This window comes from Ovis canadensis, chromosome 8 (assembly GCF_042477335.2).
Source record: "Ovis canadensis isolate MfBH-ARS-UI-01 breed Bighorn chromosome 8, ARS-UI_OviCan_v2, whole genome shotgun sequence".
Lineage (NCBI taxonomy): Eukaryota > Metazoa > Chordata > Mammalia > Artiodactyla > Bovidae > Ovis > Ovis canadensis.
In genome coordinates, this window is record NC_091252.1 from 20,877,664 (window position 1) to 20,896,803 (window position 19,140).

The window sequence follows — 19,140 nt, forward strand, 5'->3', positions numbered from 1 at the left end:
ATAGAAACAACTAGCAATACTATTTTATGTATATGAAATGTGTATGGGTGTGATTTATATGTGTCTTTATTTCATTAGGAAAACCTATAACGATAACTATCTTAAGGTAAAAATAACACTTCTAATTTAGAACCAATATTTACCAATTTAGCCAACAGAGAGAAATCTTAGTCTGTAAAATTTAATCTCTAAACTCTACTAACATTAGGGGTGAATATAACACATCAACATTTCAACCCTCAATATCTTTTGCAAGACAATGCTATTAACAGGAGAAAATAGAACAGTTCTCAGTTCAAATTTTCCACATGCCTAAGTCAGACATTGTATCTTTTGAAAAGGTGGAAAGAACCACTACCAAGAGTAGGACTCATATAACTTATACAAAAAAGAATCCAATTTAGCTTTAAAAACAGTCTATTTTCTCTTAATGATTACATTCCCCTAAGATCTCTTCTCTTACAAATATGAGAACAAAGAACCTGATACCTATGAAATCCTTCCTTACTGTTTAACAAAAATATATCTATTCTTTATGTCTGCCCCAAAGAAACAGAAGGCAGTATAACAATAGTTACACTATTTTACCATTTAGCCTATTTATTCTAACAAAGTTAACCTGCGGAAAAATAAAATAAACGTGGGATTACAGAGATTTTGGACTCATGATGTTACTGAAATGCAAGTCTGTGTGCCCTTTGCACAGTGAGGCCAAACAACAACAAAACATCAGAGTTTAGAGCAAACGGAAAGGTTTATTGAGGGCCATGCAACGAGATGGGTGGCTTCTACCTTAAAATATCTAAACTCCCCAAAAGCTTTCAGCAAAGTCCTTTTCGAGGAAAGGTGAGGGAGGGGTGTGGTTAGTTGCTGCAAAGTTCTTGTCAGGTCCTTTGTTCTTGTGGTCAGATCACAGTCAGGTAACAATGTTCCTGTAAATCTATACCAAGGGAATAGCTCACTCTTGGAGGTCCAGGCCTGGCTAAGGGGACGGAGATCTCAGTGGCGGGCGGCTCCCTCAGGGCCAGGGCCCTAGACCTCGCCCATTTTCATGGCTGAGGGAGCCAGGCCAACTGGCCTGGCCCAACCCAACTGGCCCTCAGGTTGCCCAAACTGGGGAGGGGAGAAGGAGAAAGACTGTGTTCCATGCAGACGGCCGCCGCCGTTATGCTGCAGAGACAGGGACAGGGGAGAGGTTCACTGCTGGGCCAAGGCCACTGGGCGGCCTTGGCGAGGGCTCTGGAGTCCTGCAAGACACAGCTCCCAGCCTGTTCCCTGGGCACGCCAGCTCACCGACTGCCCAGAGGCCGGGTAAGCAAGAGGGCCCTGTGGAGAAAGCCAGGATCCACCTCTTACCTCACTTTCCACCTGAGGAACACCATTCCGCCAGCCATTGGCTGAAAGCCCCACTAAGGGTCAATCAGTGACAGTTGGTCGCTTGGGGGAGGGGCCAACTGTAGCACCAACCAATGGCTGAGCAGGACCACTAATGGTCACTCATTGACAGTGGCTTATTTTGGGGAGGGGCCCACTATGGCACCAACCAATGGCTGAACAGGACCACTAATGGTCCCCGTGGTAACTGTTACCTAGTAACGTGCTCCAGGGTAATGGCCCGCAGTAACAGCAACAATCACATGCTAAGGGCTTCTTCTCTCGCCTGGCTCTATTATAACGCCACAGTAAAATTTCTTGTATTCACTGGACTAAACACCATTTCAAGAAAAGTTCTGGCTCTGACACCCAGAGTGGAAAGGTAGACACAGCCTGGTTTCAGGAAATCATCAAGAACAAGATTTCTCAATTTGGCACAACTGGCATTTTGGGACCAAATAATTCTTTAAGGGCTCCAGAACATTTAAGAGCAATCCCACTCACACATACTTCTAGATGCCATTAGTCCTTCCAGTTTTGACAACCAAAAATATCCCCAGACATTACCAAACGTCCCTTGAGGGACAAAATTACCCCCAATCCAAAGAACAGGGGTAACAGGTGAAAGAATGAATTAACAAAATTAAACTGCAGAAGTGAACTTCAGAGTCCAAAGCTAAAAAGTTAGTATTGCAGACCTAAACTTTGACATGCAAACTAAGGAGTGTGAGTTGTAAGATAACTCTGGCTGAGAGTGGGCAGGGGGAAAGAGATTAAAAAAAAAAAAAGATTTCAAAATGTTAAGAGACATGTGTGTCTATTGCTAGAAAGAACATTCTAAAAATATTACATGCTACTTTTTTATATGTACTCAAGGAAATAAAACCATAGTTACATTTGCTATTTTCCTCTTTTAGACTGCCATCTGGCAATCCACACTTCCACTAGAAAAAAATTCTAGCCAATTTGACTAAAATAGTTAATATACCACCCCAAGTGCCAAAAATATGCCAGGGAGTCTACAATTTACTCAGTCATGCCCCAACAGAGATACTAATGTCCTTAAAAGATAAAAGTAAATAATTCACAGGATGCTTACAACCTGCGAAATTTCCTCCCCACCTTTGGCATTGAGGCAAACTAGCCAAAGGAAAAGCACAACAAACGTACTTCTACAGAATAAGCAAACTAAACTAATAAGCTCATTTACTGGATATCAACTTATCCCCAAGATTGAAGTTTTACATCCACTAATAAATACACAGAATACAATGGACTACAGTCACTGTATTTCCAGTTAGAATACATGAAATGATGAGACAGGTGCACTGAGTCCTTGTTAACCATCCCGAAGAAAGACAGCACAAAAAGCCTTCATCATGATGAAGTCAAGGTGTACCACCATAACATAAATCTGAACTGCTTCCTTCTTCGTAATAGTCAAAAGTTGTCCAAAAATGGGCATATCTGGACTAGGATCTCCTTTGAGTTCTTATTCCCCAGTCCAAAAAGGCAGGCTAAAGTAAAGAAAACCGACAGTCATCAATAGCTAAAGAGTGATTATGAAACACGAGGGCAAACAGAAAACCATGTGTGATTCACTTCACATGGGTTGCATTAGATGTAAACATAGACTGCATGTTTGGAGCACTTTTGTGAGCACTCATCTAGATGGGGTGAAGAGTGAGACAATCAAGGTCCTGGCTCTCCTGGAGTTTACATCCTACTGCAGGAATTTCAGTAAAATTATCAAACACTTGGGAAAAGCAACACCCTGAAAGGTAGTACCAAACACAATCGAAAGTCGCTCAGTTGCGTCCTACTCTTTGCGACCCCATGGACTATACGTATACAGTCCATGGAATTCTCCAGGCCAGAACACTGGAGTGGGTAGCCTTTTCCTTCTCCAGGGGATTGTCACAACCCAGGGATCGAACTCAGGTCTCCCACATTGCAGGTGGATTCTTTACCAGCTGAGCCACAGGGAAACCCAAGAATACTGCAGTGGGTAGCCTATCCCTTCTCCAGTGGATCTTCTCGACCCAGGAATCAAACCGGGGCCTCCTGCATTGCAGGCAGATTCTTTACCAACTGAGCTATCAGGGAAGCCCCTACCAAACACAAGGTCTCTTTTCAAAAAGAGAAAAGTTAATAATATTCAAGGAAAAAGAGTTAATAAAGACTTTAATTATTATTCTCACAGAGACTGAGGGAACACTGCATCTGTAAGGCAAGAATAGTTTATGACATTAGAGAAAATTCTGAATAAACACTTACACTTAGACCTTTGAATGAAATCTTAGAAACCAAAGATAAAGAGAAAAATCCTAAGGTTTTCCAAGAGACAAAAAGAGGTATAAGCCATTTTCAGATATTCAAGGATTGACAATATTCCAAGTTTAAAAGAACTATTAGACTTATCAAATCAAACAACTGGGACAAAGAAGCATGACTTTAAAAACACTGCAAAAATATACATACAATATAATACTATTTATAAGTATTTTTAAAACCATCGAACAATCCTGCACGTTTCATGTCCGACTCTTAGTGACCCCATGGACTGCAGCCTACCAAGCTCCTCTGTCCATGGGATTTTCCAGGCAAGAGTACTAGAGTGGGGTGCCATTGCCTTCTCCTTTATGGTAACACACTTATACAATAAAAATATTAAACCATTTATAGTCATTATGCAGGAGTACAAGTAAGAAGTAAGCAAATGGGGTAGAGCTTTGGCTTGAAACTTCCCTAAGAAGAAACAACCATGGCACTTCCCTGGCGGTCCAGTGCTTAAGAGTCTGCCTTGCCCTGGGGACATGGGTGGTTGAGGAACTAAGATCCCACATGGCATGGAGCAATTAAGCACCACGATGAAGACCTGATGCAGCCAAATTAAGTAATTAATTAATTAATTTTTAAAAAAGAAGCAGAAACCTTCATCATCAGAATCCAGAATCATAAATGATCTCAACAAAGGAGAGAAAGTGTCTTAGGAGGGAGAGACTGAACGGGAAGCCTTGTTAAGAAAGAGAGTGGGGGAGGGGAGAACTGGGAGCTTGTAATTAGCAGGTAACAAAGTCCTACTGTACAGCACAGAGAACTATATTCAATACACTGTGATAAACCTAATGGATAAGAATATACAAAAAAAATTTTTTTTTACCAGTAGTTTCTTATTTTGGTAAAGAGAGTGGATACTAAATAGATATAGGTATTGATAGCCAATGTTAAAAATAAGTTTAAGGATATGTAATAAGAATTTAATGTTAACCACTAAAAAACATTTTTAAATAGACATTTTTTTACTTTCAAATCATCAAAGGAAAGCAATGACACAGAGAAGGCCACCAATGTAAAAGCAGACTAAGTTCAACTACATCAGTGATCACAGTAAACAAGAATTAATTAAGTTCACTATTAAAATAAACAGATTGTCACACTGCAGTTTTGAAATATCCAGCTACATGCTGCTTACCAGGTATATGTTAACAAGATATAGACCTAAGATAACATGGGACAGCTGAAAAGAAATGAAAAACAACAAATCAATAATTTTTTAAAAAAGAAAGTAAATATAGCGATAACAACATCAGGCAAACCAGAATTAAAGAAAAAGAGTATGAAGTGAAAGGAGAGAAAAACCTTACTGATAAAACATGCAATCAGTCAAGTTGTTACGGCACAAACCTTCTATGTACATAATTACGTAGCTTCAAAACATGTAACGCAGAAAAAGGCATCAAAGCCAGAAGAAAATGACTTTTCCATAACCATAGTGAGATTTAACATGCCCTTCTCAAAAGAGCCACGTTTCAAATAAATAAAAAGGCTGAATTAAAAAGTTGTAATACACTTGACTATATAAACCTAAACATAGAAAGGTACACACACACACACACACAGACACACACACACACAGACACACACACACGGGCACCCACACACGCGTGCGGCTCCCTCGCTAGCTCAGTGGTAAAGAATCCGCTTGCCATGCAGGAAACTCTGGTTCCATCCCCGGGGCAGGAAGATCCTCTGGAAAAGGAAATGACAGCCCACTCCAGCATTCCTGCCTGGGAAATCCTATGGACAGAGGAGCCCACTACAATCCGCGGGGTCGCAAAAGAGTGGGACACAACTGAAGTACTAAATAGCAACAAAAATATACACACACATTCCTCACCAAAGTCCCCAAGGCATCAAATACATAAGCCATATTCTCTGATCATGCCTCAATAAAACTGTCTGTTTCATTTAGACTGGCATCAGATGGGCAAAAATAAAATCTATGTGGCAGCTTGGGTGTGGGTATAGAGAAAAGGATATTTATAGAAACTTTATGTGGGAGGACAAGCTTGCAATGTCTTTTTGCAAAATAATCTGATATTACCATCAAAGTTTTAAAAGTCATACTCTTTGACTTGGTAATTCTACTTTTAGAAATACCTCATAAAAACTATACATAATCACAAAACAAATGTACAACACACACAGTGCAATACTACTTAAAGCAGCAAAAATGTAATATTATCAAGAGAAATATGGTTAAATACTTACAGTACATAAAGTGCCAAGCATTGACATGGAAAGAATCTCCAAGACACAGTGTTGTTGTAAGTGTGAAAAAACACACATGTATCATTCAAAATGCAAAAAAGAAAAAACAAAGTGGAAAAATACAGAACATACTTTTTTCTTCTAAAGAGGGACATGATGGAGAACCTTCATATTTTACTTTATGTAAGCCTCTACTGTTTGAATATTTTATGACTTGTACTGCTTGTATAATTCAAAGAAAAGACAAGCAATAATTTTTAAGAATTTCTTACTTCCCAGAAGACTGGGATCTTTCTGTTCTTGGTACAAATTTGATCAAACCCATCAGCGAGTACAGGACAAGTATAAGCTTCCAATCTGTTCAAATAAGAACATTTTCTGTTCCCTCTGCCAGGAATGCTCTTCCTCAGAGACGGTTCACTCCCCTCACTGCCTTCACGTTTTCCACTTAAATGTCATTTTATCTGAGGAAGACTTTTTAGTATAAAATGCCAACCTCCTACACCCACACCTCCTCTCCCCATCTATCTTAACTTGCTTTATAGTTCACTAGAGTAACTTAATGCCTGTGTCTCAGTGTCCTTATCTTTAACACGGGCTGATACATGTACTCACTGGCAAAGACCCTGATGCTGGGGAAGATGAAGGCAGGAGGAGAAGGGGACAGCAGAGGATGAGAGGGTTGGATGGCATCACTGACTCGATGGACCTGAGTTTGAGCAAGCTCCAGGAGTTAGTGATGGACAAGGAAGCCTGGCGTGCTGCAGTCCACTGGGTCACAAAGAGTCGGACATGACTGAGTGACTGGACTGAACTGATATGTCCACAGGATTACTGTTAGGCTTCGAATGAGCTAGGAGCCCTCAGATGAGCACCTCACTTACAGTAAGAGCTGTATCAGTCTTTGATGTTTTGTCTGTTTTGTTTATGGTCTGCCTTCCCCCTGTGAGAATGACAACCCTAGGAAACAGGCACTGCGTTTTGCTCACGACTGTATCCCGAATGCCTGGAAAGCATTTATCAGGAAATATTCATAGCTGTCGAAGCCTGATTGAGTACTGCAGCCATATGCACAGACAGCTGAGATTACCAAAAAAAGGGGGGCCAATTATTTTCAGTAAAAGTAAGCTTTCTGCACATTAGCATAAATAATCTATAATGATTCAATCTATTTTGAAAGCACAGTATGTAGCAATATGATTGCTAGCAGCATCCAGTAGGGAAGTGGCACAGTCCCATTGAATTCCTTAATTTCTTAATACGAACATGGCAGCAGAAAGGAAAACACGATATGGAGGGAACATGCAAAAGCATCACTTACTCTGCGTTCCGGCTTTTGATGCATGGCTGGTAGAGGACCTTGACTGCATTCCAGGCGGAACTGGCATCGGCCTTCAATACATCTTCCAGCACAGGGAATTTCTGGATACTTGTGGACTGTCCCAAAGATTCAATCACCAAACTGTCTGAGTTTAAAAGCCATAGCTAAAGAAATGAAGAGAAAAGTCTTAAGCATAAGCGTATTAAAAAAAAAAAGAAAGAATTATCCCCACCCCATCCATATCTCATAAGTGAGTAAGTGAAGTTGCTTAGTCGTGTCCGACTCTTTGCGACCCCATGGACTGTAGCCTACAAGGCTCCTTTGTCCATGGGATTTTCCAGGCAAGAATACTGGAGTGGGTTGTCATTTCCTTCACCAGAGGACCTTCTTGACCCAGGGATCAAACCTGGGTCTCCCACATCGTAGGGAGATGCTTTACTGTCTGAGCCACCAGGGAAATCCTATCCGTATCTCGTATCACCACTCAAAAGAGAAAAAAACAAAAAACTATTTTAAAAGAAGATAAAACTATAAAACACCAAAAAAAAAATTTGAAAAATCATGTATGCAACTTTGAAGTAGGGTAAGTCTTTCAAAGTACAATGTTTATAGAGTTGCTGATAACATAGTTTCTAAAGACAATTGATTAGGAGAAAATATGTAACACAAAGTTCTTATCCACAATTTACAGAGCTCCTAGCAATCAGAAGGCAATGGCACCCCACTCCAGTACTCTTGCCTGGAAAATCCCATGGACGGAAGAGCCTGGTAGGCTGCAGTCCATGGGGTCGCTGAGAGTCGGACACGACTAAGCAACTTCACTTTCACTTTTCACTTTCCGGCATTGGAGAAGGACATGGCAACCCACTCCAGTGTTCTTGCCTGGAGAATCCCAGGGACAGGGGAGCCTGGTGGGCTGCCGTCTATGGGGTCGCACAGAGTTGGACACGACTGAAGCAACTTAGCAGCAGCAGCAATCAGTAAGTGGGAAAAACAGACCAAGAGAGATATAGGTGAGGAATAAGAAAAGCATCAAAAGTAAGAAATAAGTGATAAATATATTAAAATGTCACTCTAACTAATAATATGGAAATACAAAATTTTTGTGCCACTCCTTTGCACTTATCAGATTGGCAAATACAAAAAGACTGACAGCACTGAGCTCAGAAGGGTTCGGAGCAGGTCTTCCCACACACTGCTTGTGGGAGAATGCTTCTGGATTTGGATTCAGTTGATTAGTCGAGGATTTACTCTCAGGAAAAAGGGTGGGAGGGAAAGAGAAGGCAGGGGAAGGAGTTGGCCAGTAATGTGGACTCAACCTAATCTCACAGGGAGCCCCTGGAACCTGAATCCCACCTACAGAATCAGTTCCATTTTGAGACAGGAGATGGCAGGTTTTGTAGCCCAGGTTCAAGTCATAGGCAGTAGGCTGAGCAGGACAGGGGTGGTGCTGAGAGAGGACAAGAAACTCCCCAGGCCAGGCTACATCTGTCCAGACAGGACATGTCTCTGAACGAGGGCGGCTGTGAGCCGTGAGCAGGCAACTCTCATCCCTGGGAAATGGGGGACAAGCCAAGGAGAGGGGACCTGGGTGGGGTACCAAGAGTGTCTATAGAGGGTAAGTTCAGTTCAGTCGCTCAGTTGTGTCCGACTCTTCGTGACTCCATGAATCGCAGCACTTCAGGCCTCCCTATCCATCACCAACTCCCGGAGTTCACTCAGACTCATGTCCATCGAGTCAGTGATGCCATCCAGCCATATCATCCTCTGTCATCGCCTTCTCCTCCTGCCCCCAATCCCTCCCAGCATCAGTCTTTTCCAATGAGTCAACTCTTCACATGAGGTGGCCAAAGTACTGGAGTTTCAGCTTCAGCATCATTCCCTCCAAAGAAATCCCAGGGCTGATCTCCTTCAGAATGGACTGGTTGGATCTCCTTGCAGTCCAAGGGACTCTCAAGAGTCTTCTCCAATACCACAGTTCAAAAGCATCAATTCTTTGGCGCTCGGCTTTCTTCACAGTCCAACTCTCACATCCATACATGACCATTGGAAAAACCATAGCCTTGACTAGATGGACCTTTGTTGGAAAAGTAATGTCTCTGCTTTTTAATATGCTATCTAGGTTGGTCATGTCTTTCCTTCCAAGGAGTAAGTGTCTTTTAATTTCATGGCTGCAGTCACCATCTGCAGTGATTTTGGAGCCCCCCAAAATAAAGTCTGACACTGTTTCCACTGTTTCCCCATCTATTTCCCATGAAGTGATGGGACCAGGTGCCATGATCTTCATTTTCTGAATGTTGAGCTTTAAGCCAACTTTTTCACTCTCCTCTTTCACTTTCATCAAGAGGCTTTTTAGTTCCTCTTCACTTTCTGCCATAAGGGTGGTGTCATCTGCATATCTGAGGTGATTGATATTTCTCCCGGCAATCTTCATTCCAGCTTGTGCTTCTTCCATCCCAGCGTTTCTCATAATGTACTCTGCATAGAAGTTAAATAAGCAGGGTGACAATATACAGCCTTTAGGTACTCCTTTTCCTATTTGGAACCAGTCTGTTGTTCCATGTCCAGTTCTAACTGTTGCTTCCTGACCTGCATATAGGTTTCTCAAGAGGCAGGTAAAGGAGGTTTGTAAAAGATAAATTAGTCCAACTTTTTGGAGGCAATAATTTTCAGAGTTTAAAATACACAAGTTCCAAGAGTGATGAGAAAAATCTGTTTCTAATGGACTAAACTACACATGCAAAGATGATTTTCCCTGAAGCACTGTCTTTACCAGCCATACACTTTAATTCTAATCATTAATAAGAGTCCACATTTACACTAACAAGAAACAGAACTCATGATACATGGTTGAGTGAAGTACACACGTTAAAGAATGATGCTAATCACACCATTGTGTTATTTTTACAAATACTTGTGGGTGTATTACATACAGGGGGAAATGGACTGTTAATGATTACCTCTGGATGGTATGACACAGCAGGGCAGAAGAGGGGACAAAACGGAAGGAAGAAGCGCTTCTTTTATGTTCTTCATGTTGTGAGAATGTATTTCAAGAATGTATTACTTTTATAAGAATGAAAAAAATTTTAACTTAAATATACACTAGTAGTAAGTTAAAAAAAAAAAAACTCTACTCCTGATTTTCAACTTGAAAAGATGAAAAGAAAATTGAGGGAATTCCCTGGCGGTCCAGTGCTTAGGACTCTGTGCTTCCACTGCAGGGGCATGATCTCTGCTTGGGGGACTAAGATCCTACAAGACTCTAGGTGGGGCCAAAGGAAAAAAAATGGTGGAAAAAAAAAAAAAGAAAATTAAAGGTGATTTCAGACTATGACTAAGAGGTATACTTAGTGTCACTCTTACTTAGAAAATATTTTAACTTTGAATAAAAATTATCTGGAATTAGAGAAGCATGAAGTCCCTGTGATGGACCGTCAGTCACAAAGCAGTATCAAGTAACAACTTCAATTCCCTCCCTCCTTTTAGCTACCATGCTCCTGTATTAGCGTGTGAGGTCCTTGAAGGCATTTTTGTTCTATCCTGAGCACCTAGGACAATGTCTTTCAAATAAGAAGTGCTCAGTATATGTTTACTCGTTGAATAAAACTGATGTGGAGGCAGACAAGAGACTTGGGCCCTCTGACTTGGATTTTTATATAATGTCCTAAACTCTTTTCTGCAGTTTAGTATTAGACGCCTGTGGTTTATGTAGCGGATGATCTGTGGAGCTTCTTCTCCAAAATTTGCCACTGCTTCTCAAACATCAGAGTGTTGCAATCAGGATCGTGAAGAGACCTCTGCACGTCCATCTTCACTGCAGCACTGTTGAGAGCAGCCAAGACGCAGAAGCAGTGTAAATGCCCACCAACGGTGTATGGATTGAGAAAATGTGGCATGCACACCCAGTGGAATATTAGCCTTTAACAAGAAGGAAATCTTGTAATACGTGGCAATACAGATGAAGCTTGAGGACATCATGATAAATAAAATAAGACACAGCAGGATAATACTGCATGATTCCATTTACATGAAGAATTTAAAACAGTCTAACTCACAGAGGTAGAGAGTAGAATGCTGGTTGCCAGGTGCTGGAGGGAGGGAGAAACAGCTAATCAAAGGGTATAAGGTTTTAGTTGGGAAAGATGACTAAGTTCCAGAGACTTGCTGTACAACATTGTGCCTATAATCAACATATCAAATCATATTTTTATAATATAAAAATCTGTAAAGAGGGTAGATTATGTTAGGTGTTCTTACCACACACACACACACACACGAAATGATAAAACAAAAGCAGGATCAATAGAACATATTTTAAACAGAACAGCATCAAATAAAGAGGTAAAAAGTGAAAATGAGAATGGTATTACACTGACAAAGCCATTAAAACCTGAAAGCAGAAAAACTCTATTTGTGGCATGAGCTTCTCCAGAACAGGAATTAGGTTTTATTTCTCTGTGAATTCCTGGTACTAGCACATTACTGTTGTTTAGTCGCTAAGTTATGTCCACCTTTTTTTGCGACCCCATGACCACAGCCCACCAGGCTCCTCTGTCCATGGGATTTCTACACAGTGGCAGGTAAATCATTTGTTATTCAATTAAAGGCGCTTGATTTGTGAATTAAGCTGACATTAAAATTTTAATTTTTGATCACTTATTTTCTAGACCTGAGAATTAAGAATAACAAAACCCAAAGAATTTCTGAGACCCTGAACTGCTAGGCTACAAAAAACTGGGCTAAGATCACTTCTTACCAGAATGTATACTTTGTCATCGTGACCTTGAATAGTGAATCTAAAAGTGCTTCTAGCAGAGGAGAGCTCCACCATACACTGGGCGATAATGCTCTGTACAAACTGAGACCTGTTTGAAGAGAAACCAGTTTTCACAATGAGGCTCTCATAATAACTAACAATAAGACCCCCAAATACCCACAGGGTACCCAAGAGGCAGAGGTGGCTGCATACCAGATTTTTCTGTATGCTGCCCATTCCCTCACAACCTGTGCTAATTTTAATCTATTTTTAATGTATTTGGTGTTTGTGCCAGTCTTGGTGAGATCTTAGTTCCCCAAACAGGGATCGAACCCATGTTCCCTGCAGTAGAAGCATGGAGTCCTAATCACTGAACCACCAGCGAAGTTCCTGAGCCAGTCTTTCTATAACCTATTCTTCAGTCATTAATACCTTTTCCACCCCAACCTATCTACGTGAAAAGTAAAAAGTATTACTTGCTCAGTCGTGTCTGACTCTTTGTGACCCCGTGGACTGTATAGCCTGCCAGGCTACTCTGTCCATGGGATTCTCTAGGCAATACTGGAGTGGGTAGCCATTCCCTTCTCCAGGGGATCTTCCTGACCCAGGAATTGAACCCAGGTCTCCTGCATTGCAGGCAGATTCCTTACCATCTGAGTCGCCAGGGAAGCCTAACCTAAGTATTTCCTCCATGAAATTAAAAAAATACAGTTAGATTAGTCAATATTCCATTTGAGCTGTGGTAAATTAAACAGTGACTAACTAAGTTATAAAAAGAAGATGAGAAATTTCCTTCCAAACATTAGACAGTATTATCTCCAATGTTTTCTATTTGCTTCCCCTCAGAGTGTCAGATCTGAGACGTATAATCAAAGTATTTATAAGAAGATGCAGTTCAAGGTTATAGTCAGAGGGCCATAATTTTTAGACATCAATAAATGAACTGAAAGACACACTACAGTTAACGTTTGTTTGCAAAACTAAAAAGATTCAAAGAAAAGCAATACTAATGAATTCAGTGGGTAGGCAATATTCTTTCAAAAAACACAGAAGTCATTTGAAAACTAACCCACGTTGCAAATAAGTTAAATTAAAACCAGAAATAATTACTCAAAAACCAGTGGATGATTATAAGACCTTGGATATCTAGCACGTAGAAAAAAGCACAAAAAAATTTCAGAACTAGATTTATAAGAGCACAGTTGCTTAAATCATTTTGTAAGCAAACCATAAATAAATCTTCAAATCTTTCCTATCTGTGGTTTCATTCTCCTACCGAAAAGCCCTTCCAAAGGCTTTCAATTTTCCTTTCCAAGCAAACAGGCGTATAAATAAAAATGAATTCCTAAATAATCAATCGTCCCCATCTTTCTTTACATGTGAAATTACAGAACAAACAATTTGCTATTTGTACCTTGGTATGATGGGAAAATTTCTTTCAGATGGCAGAATAATTATCTCCGTCATATAAAACTTAGTGGTTTCTAGAAACAAAAAAGAAGAATATCAAAAAGCTCCACAATTAGTATTTCTATTGTGGGCATGTTGGTCTCAAATTATGACATTTCAAACTAAATATCTGATATACTGGTACAACGAGCATTCAGTAAAACTTTTCTAAAAGCAACTTAGCTTCGGAAGACAGAGACTGATGAAACTATAAAATGACAGCGCTGAGACTTCAGATAGCTCAGTGTTGTTTCAGAAGAGCACACCCTGGATGAGTCTGGTGCAGCAAGACTGTGTTCACAAATATGCATGGTTATGAAAACTAGGCACATCACAACCACAGCCCACTCATCTGAAACTCAGTCTTTTGATTTCCTCATTTCTGTAGAGTAGCCACTGAAAAAGCCTCTTTAATCATAGTATTCTAAAGCCCAAGCACAGAAGCTGTGAACCTCACGTTATTACTTACCCAGAATCTCAATGAGTGTATTAATATCCAATTTTTACCAAATCTGGTTATCAGATTACCTCGTTTACAGAAAAATTTAAATGTTTAACAGAAATGAACATAAACATAACCATTTTTGATTTTTTAAAAAAAATCCATGAAAAATGTTCACTCACTAGTAATGAAATGGAAATTAAAATGAAATACTTTTAGTATCAATAAAAAATATTTTTGAAAGATAAATTGTAGCAGCAATGATGATATGGAGAAATGGTTACACTTATTCTCCTTCTGCTGTCAGGACTGCAAATAACAGATTTTTGGAAAGCCACTTGGTGAAGGCATTAAAAATATATATACATTTTGGCTGAGAATTGGTTGAGAAAATCAAAGTGAAAAAAATATATACATACATTTTGACACCATAATTAAATGCCTTATCTCAAAGAAATACTCATAGATATCTGTAAATGTTTATCTATTAAGGTGCTTGCCGCTGCTGCTGCTAAGTCGCTTCAGTCGTGTCCGGCTCTGTGCGACCCCATAGATGGCAGCACACTGGGCTCCCCCGTCCCTGGGATTCTCCAGGCAAGAACACTGGAGTGGGTTGCCATTTCCTTCTCCAATGCATGAAAGTGAAAAGTGAAAGGGAAGTCGCTCAGTCGTGTCCGACCCTTCGCAACCCCATGGACTGCAGCCTACCAGGCTCCTCCATCCATGGGATTTTCCAGGCAAGAGTACTGGAGTGGGGTGCCATTGCCTTCTCTGATTAAGGTGCTTACAATAATATTAATAGAAAATACTGCAAAATTAAATTTCTAAAAATTGAGGATGGTTGAATTAAATAGACATCTATATATTTCAGGAAGAGAATTTTATAGTCATTAAAAGTGGTGTGCCAACAAATTTTTAATTGTTTTAATAAGATGAAAAACTTTTCCTTGTAGATCTTCTGTAAACGTTTACAACTGCTCAATGCAACACACAGAAAAAGGCAAAAGAAAAAGTATTGTTTTTGAATCATTATGATGACTTTATGTGTTTCCCCTTGAAGCTCAATTTTTCACTTTACTATTTAAAATCATGCTATTAGATGCAGAATCGAACTTTTTAACATTCTAAAGTGATCTTTTTTGTCCCAGTTGTTGTTGAAACTATAGTTTAATTCCACAATTTTAATCCCACAAGGTAGTACTAATTTACACAATTAACATTCACTTGGTGTCACCAACATATCGACCACTTTCTTTGCCAATCCTTCATAAACTTAGACCCTCTTTCTGGAATCATTTCTTTTACTTAATATACTGGTAACTTTTCTTTTCATAAGAAACCAAATCACTAGAATTGAATTATCCTAGTTTTTGCTTGACAGAGAATATATTTATCTTTGTCTGGACTCTTTCGTATTAGGACATGTTCTCCTGATATAAAATCCCAGGTTAACAGTTTTTAACCTTTGTGCACACTATCATCTGCCTGTCTTCAGATCTCTATTTCTGCTGTTCCTTTGAAGGTAATGTCTTTTTCCCTGGTTACTTCAAAATTTTTCATTTTCCTCTTTTTTTTTTTTTTTAATTTTCCCTCAGTATCACTGTGATGTATCTAACTATATGCTTCTATGTATTTCTCTCACTTGGGCCTCATACACTTAGAATTCACTGGACTTCAGACACAAATTGTAGTTCTTCGTCGCTTTTGCAAAATCTTCAGCAATTCTCTCTGCAAATACTATGCTCTAGTCTATGTCTTCCTTCTAGAAGCACGATCAAACATGCATTAGATCTCCTCTGCGTTTTATGTCTCTTACCCTTTTTTTCTGTATTTTTTACCTTCTTGTCTCTCTATGCTGAATTACAGATTATTCTTCTCATCCATCTTCTGTTCATTAATTCTTCCTCCATGCTGTGCCTATTCTGCTGTTAAGCTACCCACTGAGTTTTAAATTTCAATTATATTTTTAAGAAATTCTGTTGCAGATCTTCTCCAAATATGCCTACTGTTTTAGTTGCCTTTACCCTTTGATGACTTCAAACCTGTCTTTTATGCTGTTAAATACAGGAAGCATAGTCATTTTATAGTTTATATCTGATAATTCCAGTAACAGGTGTCTGTTTCTATTGTGGGCTGTTTTTGTTAGTTCTCACTGATACAAGTCTAGTTTACTTCTGGGCCTATTTATGTTTGGTTGTATGGTAAACACTGTACTTGACAAATTCTTTGTGGGAATAATATAAGTTTCACAATGAGGTATTTTCCTCCAGAGATGACTTGCAATTGATTTTCCCAGGCCCATGGCATTATGTCTAGCTCAAAGCAGACTAACCACGTTCAAGATCTGAAATTCCTAAAGTTTCAAAGGATTGATATTTGTGGGTAATTTCACAGGCTTGTATTCACGTGTGACTTGCCTTCACTGTGCCATATAGTCATTCCGGGTCTCCTATTTTTGTGCAGTCCCCTGTTAGATTCTCACTTTGTGTAGTCTTCGATATAAAAAGTTCTAATTTTAGAGCACTGGCAAATGCAAGGAAAAGATGGTTTTTAATTTTATGCTAACCTCTGTTGAGTATGCTTTTGTGGTAAGTAACCTACATCTTTCCCATTTATCTTGCTCTTCATTCCTTCCTGTGGATTCCAATTAGCATCCGCTTATCTTTCACTTCAGCCTGAAGAACCTTCCTTACTTGTCTGCTAGTAATGCATTATTTCCACCTATTCATAAAAAATGTCCTTGTTTTGCCTTCAGTTTTGAGGCAGTGTTTTACTGGATATAGAATTACTAATTGAGAGGTGTTACTATTTTCTCCCCCAATATTTTGAATATCTCACAGGGTCCTTTGGCTGCCTTCTAGTGTCTTTTTGGCTATCATTACTTCTTTAAGAAGTTGGCCTTAATTCTTAATGAAATCCCTACGATGTGATGTTTTGTTTTCTCTTGTTCCTTTCAAGATTCTCTCTTCATCTCTTGCTTTTATCAGTTTGACTACAATATGCCTGGGTGAAATGTTCTTCGTGTTTATCCTACTTGAGATTCACTGCAGTTGTTGGATCCAAAAGTTAAAATATTTCACCAGATTTGACAACAGTTCACCCATTCTTTCCCTGATGCTTTTTCTCCCTACCTTCTAAAGTTCCACTTACACGTTTACTCAGACACTTAACATCGTTCCACAAAACTGACATTCTCTTCATTTTGAGACTTTATTCCTGTCTGTTCTTTGGATTGATTAATTTCTATTCACCTATCTTCCCTGGTAGCTCAGATAGTAAAGAGTCTGCCTGCAGTGCAGGAGACCTGGGTTCGATCCCTGGGTCGGGAAGATCCGCTGGAAAAGGGAATGGCACCCCACTCCAGTATTCTTACCTGGAGAATTCCATGTACAGAGGAGCCTGGCGGGCTACAGTTCATGGGTTCACAAAGAGTTGGACACAACTGAGCGACTAACACTTTCACTATCTTCAACAATTTTTATTTGTTTGTTTCTATCATCTCAAATATGAGGTTTTAGTTAATCCAGTGAATTTTCCTTTAGTTACTATACTTTTCAGCTCTGTAATTACCAACTGGGTGTTTCTCTGAAGTTTCTAATTTGTTGAGACTTGCTATTAATTTGTCTTTTTAATTCTTCGCCATATTTATAATTAATTACTTTGACATCTTTGTCTGCTAATTTAATATTTGTGCTTCCTCAGCATCCGCTGAGTCCTGCTTTTTCCTAGAGTATGAACCACTCCTGTCTCTTTCTTTGCATGGCTAATAATTTCTAGAAGGAAGTAAGATATTATTGTAATACACTGTAGTAATTCTGGATTTTCTTTTATTCTTTGAAGGGTTGTTGGTTTATAGGTCAATTAATAAGCTTGGACTAAAAAAAAACACGAAATATGCCTTCCCACAGTATGCAGTCACTGTATCTATGCGCAGTCATCTTTTGCTTAGCCTGACTCCCTAGAGAATATTTGCTATCTCTGCATAGTTTGGCTATCAGCAAATCTAGGGCAAGGTTCTTCTCAAATACTTCAAACCACTAAGGCTTCCACCTTCTGCTACCCAAATTGTATATGGACTGAGGAATGAACCAAAGGCACAACAAATTTTCAGGTCTCTCCAAGCTTTCAGTTCCTAATGGACTCCCTGTCATCTATTGTATGTATGTAGAGTTTAGCAATCAGTCAGAGCTATGCTAAGAAGTTATTAGCTCAGCCCTTCCAGGACACTCTTGCTTTCAAAATATCCCCTCTTAAATTTCTACTTTCTCCTTTGCCTACCCTGAACCAAGTCTTTAACCACCTATAAATAATAAAGCTGTGTTTTTTTTTCCTACCCAAGTTCGGGGGCTAGGGGGAATATGGCAATGACCTCAAGCAAAAAAGCCACAAATTTGCCATTTTAGCCCAAAGCAGTAGCAGTTTTTGGTAACTGAACATCTCTCAAACCGTTGCTTCATTTCGGTTATTTTCTACTAGCTGTTCTTCTGAATTTGTACAGTTCTGTACTTGATTCCTTCAGAGGAGAATTATGCATTCTCTTTATGCCACCATTTTTGAAACTGTGTGTGCTCAGTCTCTCAGTCATGTCCAACTCTTTGGGACCCCATGGACTGTAGTCTGCCAGGCTCCTCCATCAATGGAATTTTCCAGGCAAGAACACTGGAGCAGGTTGCCATTTCTTACTCCAGGGGATCTTCTGACCCAGGGATCAAACTCGAGTCTCTTGTGTCTCCTGCATTGGCAGGCAGGTTCTTTACCACTGTGCCACCTGGGAAACCCTACTGGGGATCCACTAATTTACTTTTAGAGTAGATGTGGATAACGCTCTCTTACATTACCCCACACACACACATGCGCGCTCACCTACAATTACCTCCTAATATACTTAGGTATCACATCATAAAGATTTTCGGTTAAATTGATATTCAGTGTTCACATGATTGTAACCGTAATCGTGACATGGGATTGCTCCTTTTTTGTTCCATTTTCTGTTTCCCACAGTGCATAACTGCTTGCTTTTTCACGTGTTTAGTTTTCCAAACACGTTTAGCTAATTTTGCCCATATGACAAAATGGCTTATCTCCATATTATTTGTTATATGTGGTCAAACAATTCAATGACTATCCATTTCGGTGTATAACTAAAAAAGTCTTTCTATTACAATCTTCTCTGTGCTTGCTTCAATCCAGACTGTTCTTCACTGGGCCTGCTGTACACCCCTCCCTGTGGGATTCCTTATC

The 19,140-nt window shown here is 39.6% G+C and overlaps 1 protein-coding gene across 6 annotated transcripts in view; it reads right to left on the reverse strand.

Annotated features, from left to right (window-relative positions):
* UBE3D (ubiquitin protein ligase E3D) overlaps nucleotides 1-19,140 on the reverse strand; it is a 330,935-nt gene that overhangs the window by 273,154 nt on the left and 38,641 nt on the right. For all 6 annotated transcript variants that reach the window (XM_069599000.1, XM_069599002.1, XM_069599001.1 and 3 more), the window contains 3 exons: nucleotides 13,423-13,492; nucleotides 12,009-12,117; nucleotides 7,250-7,413 (listed from right to left, as the gene is read on the reverse strand). In XM_069599000.1, the coding sequence (XP_069455101.1) occupies nucleotides 7,250-7,413; nucleotides 12,009-12,117; nucleotides 13,423-13,492 (343 nt within the window). The remainder of the gene's footprint in view (nucleotides 1-7,249; nucleotides 7,414-12,008; nucleotides 12,118-13,422; nucleotides 13,493-19,140) is intronic.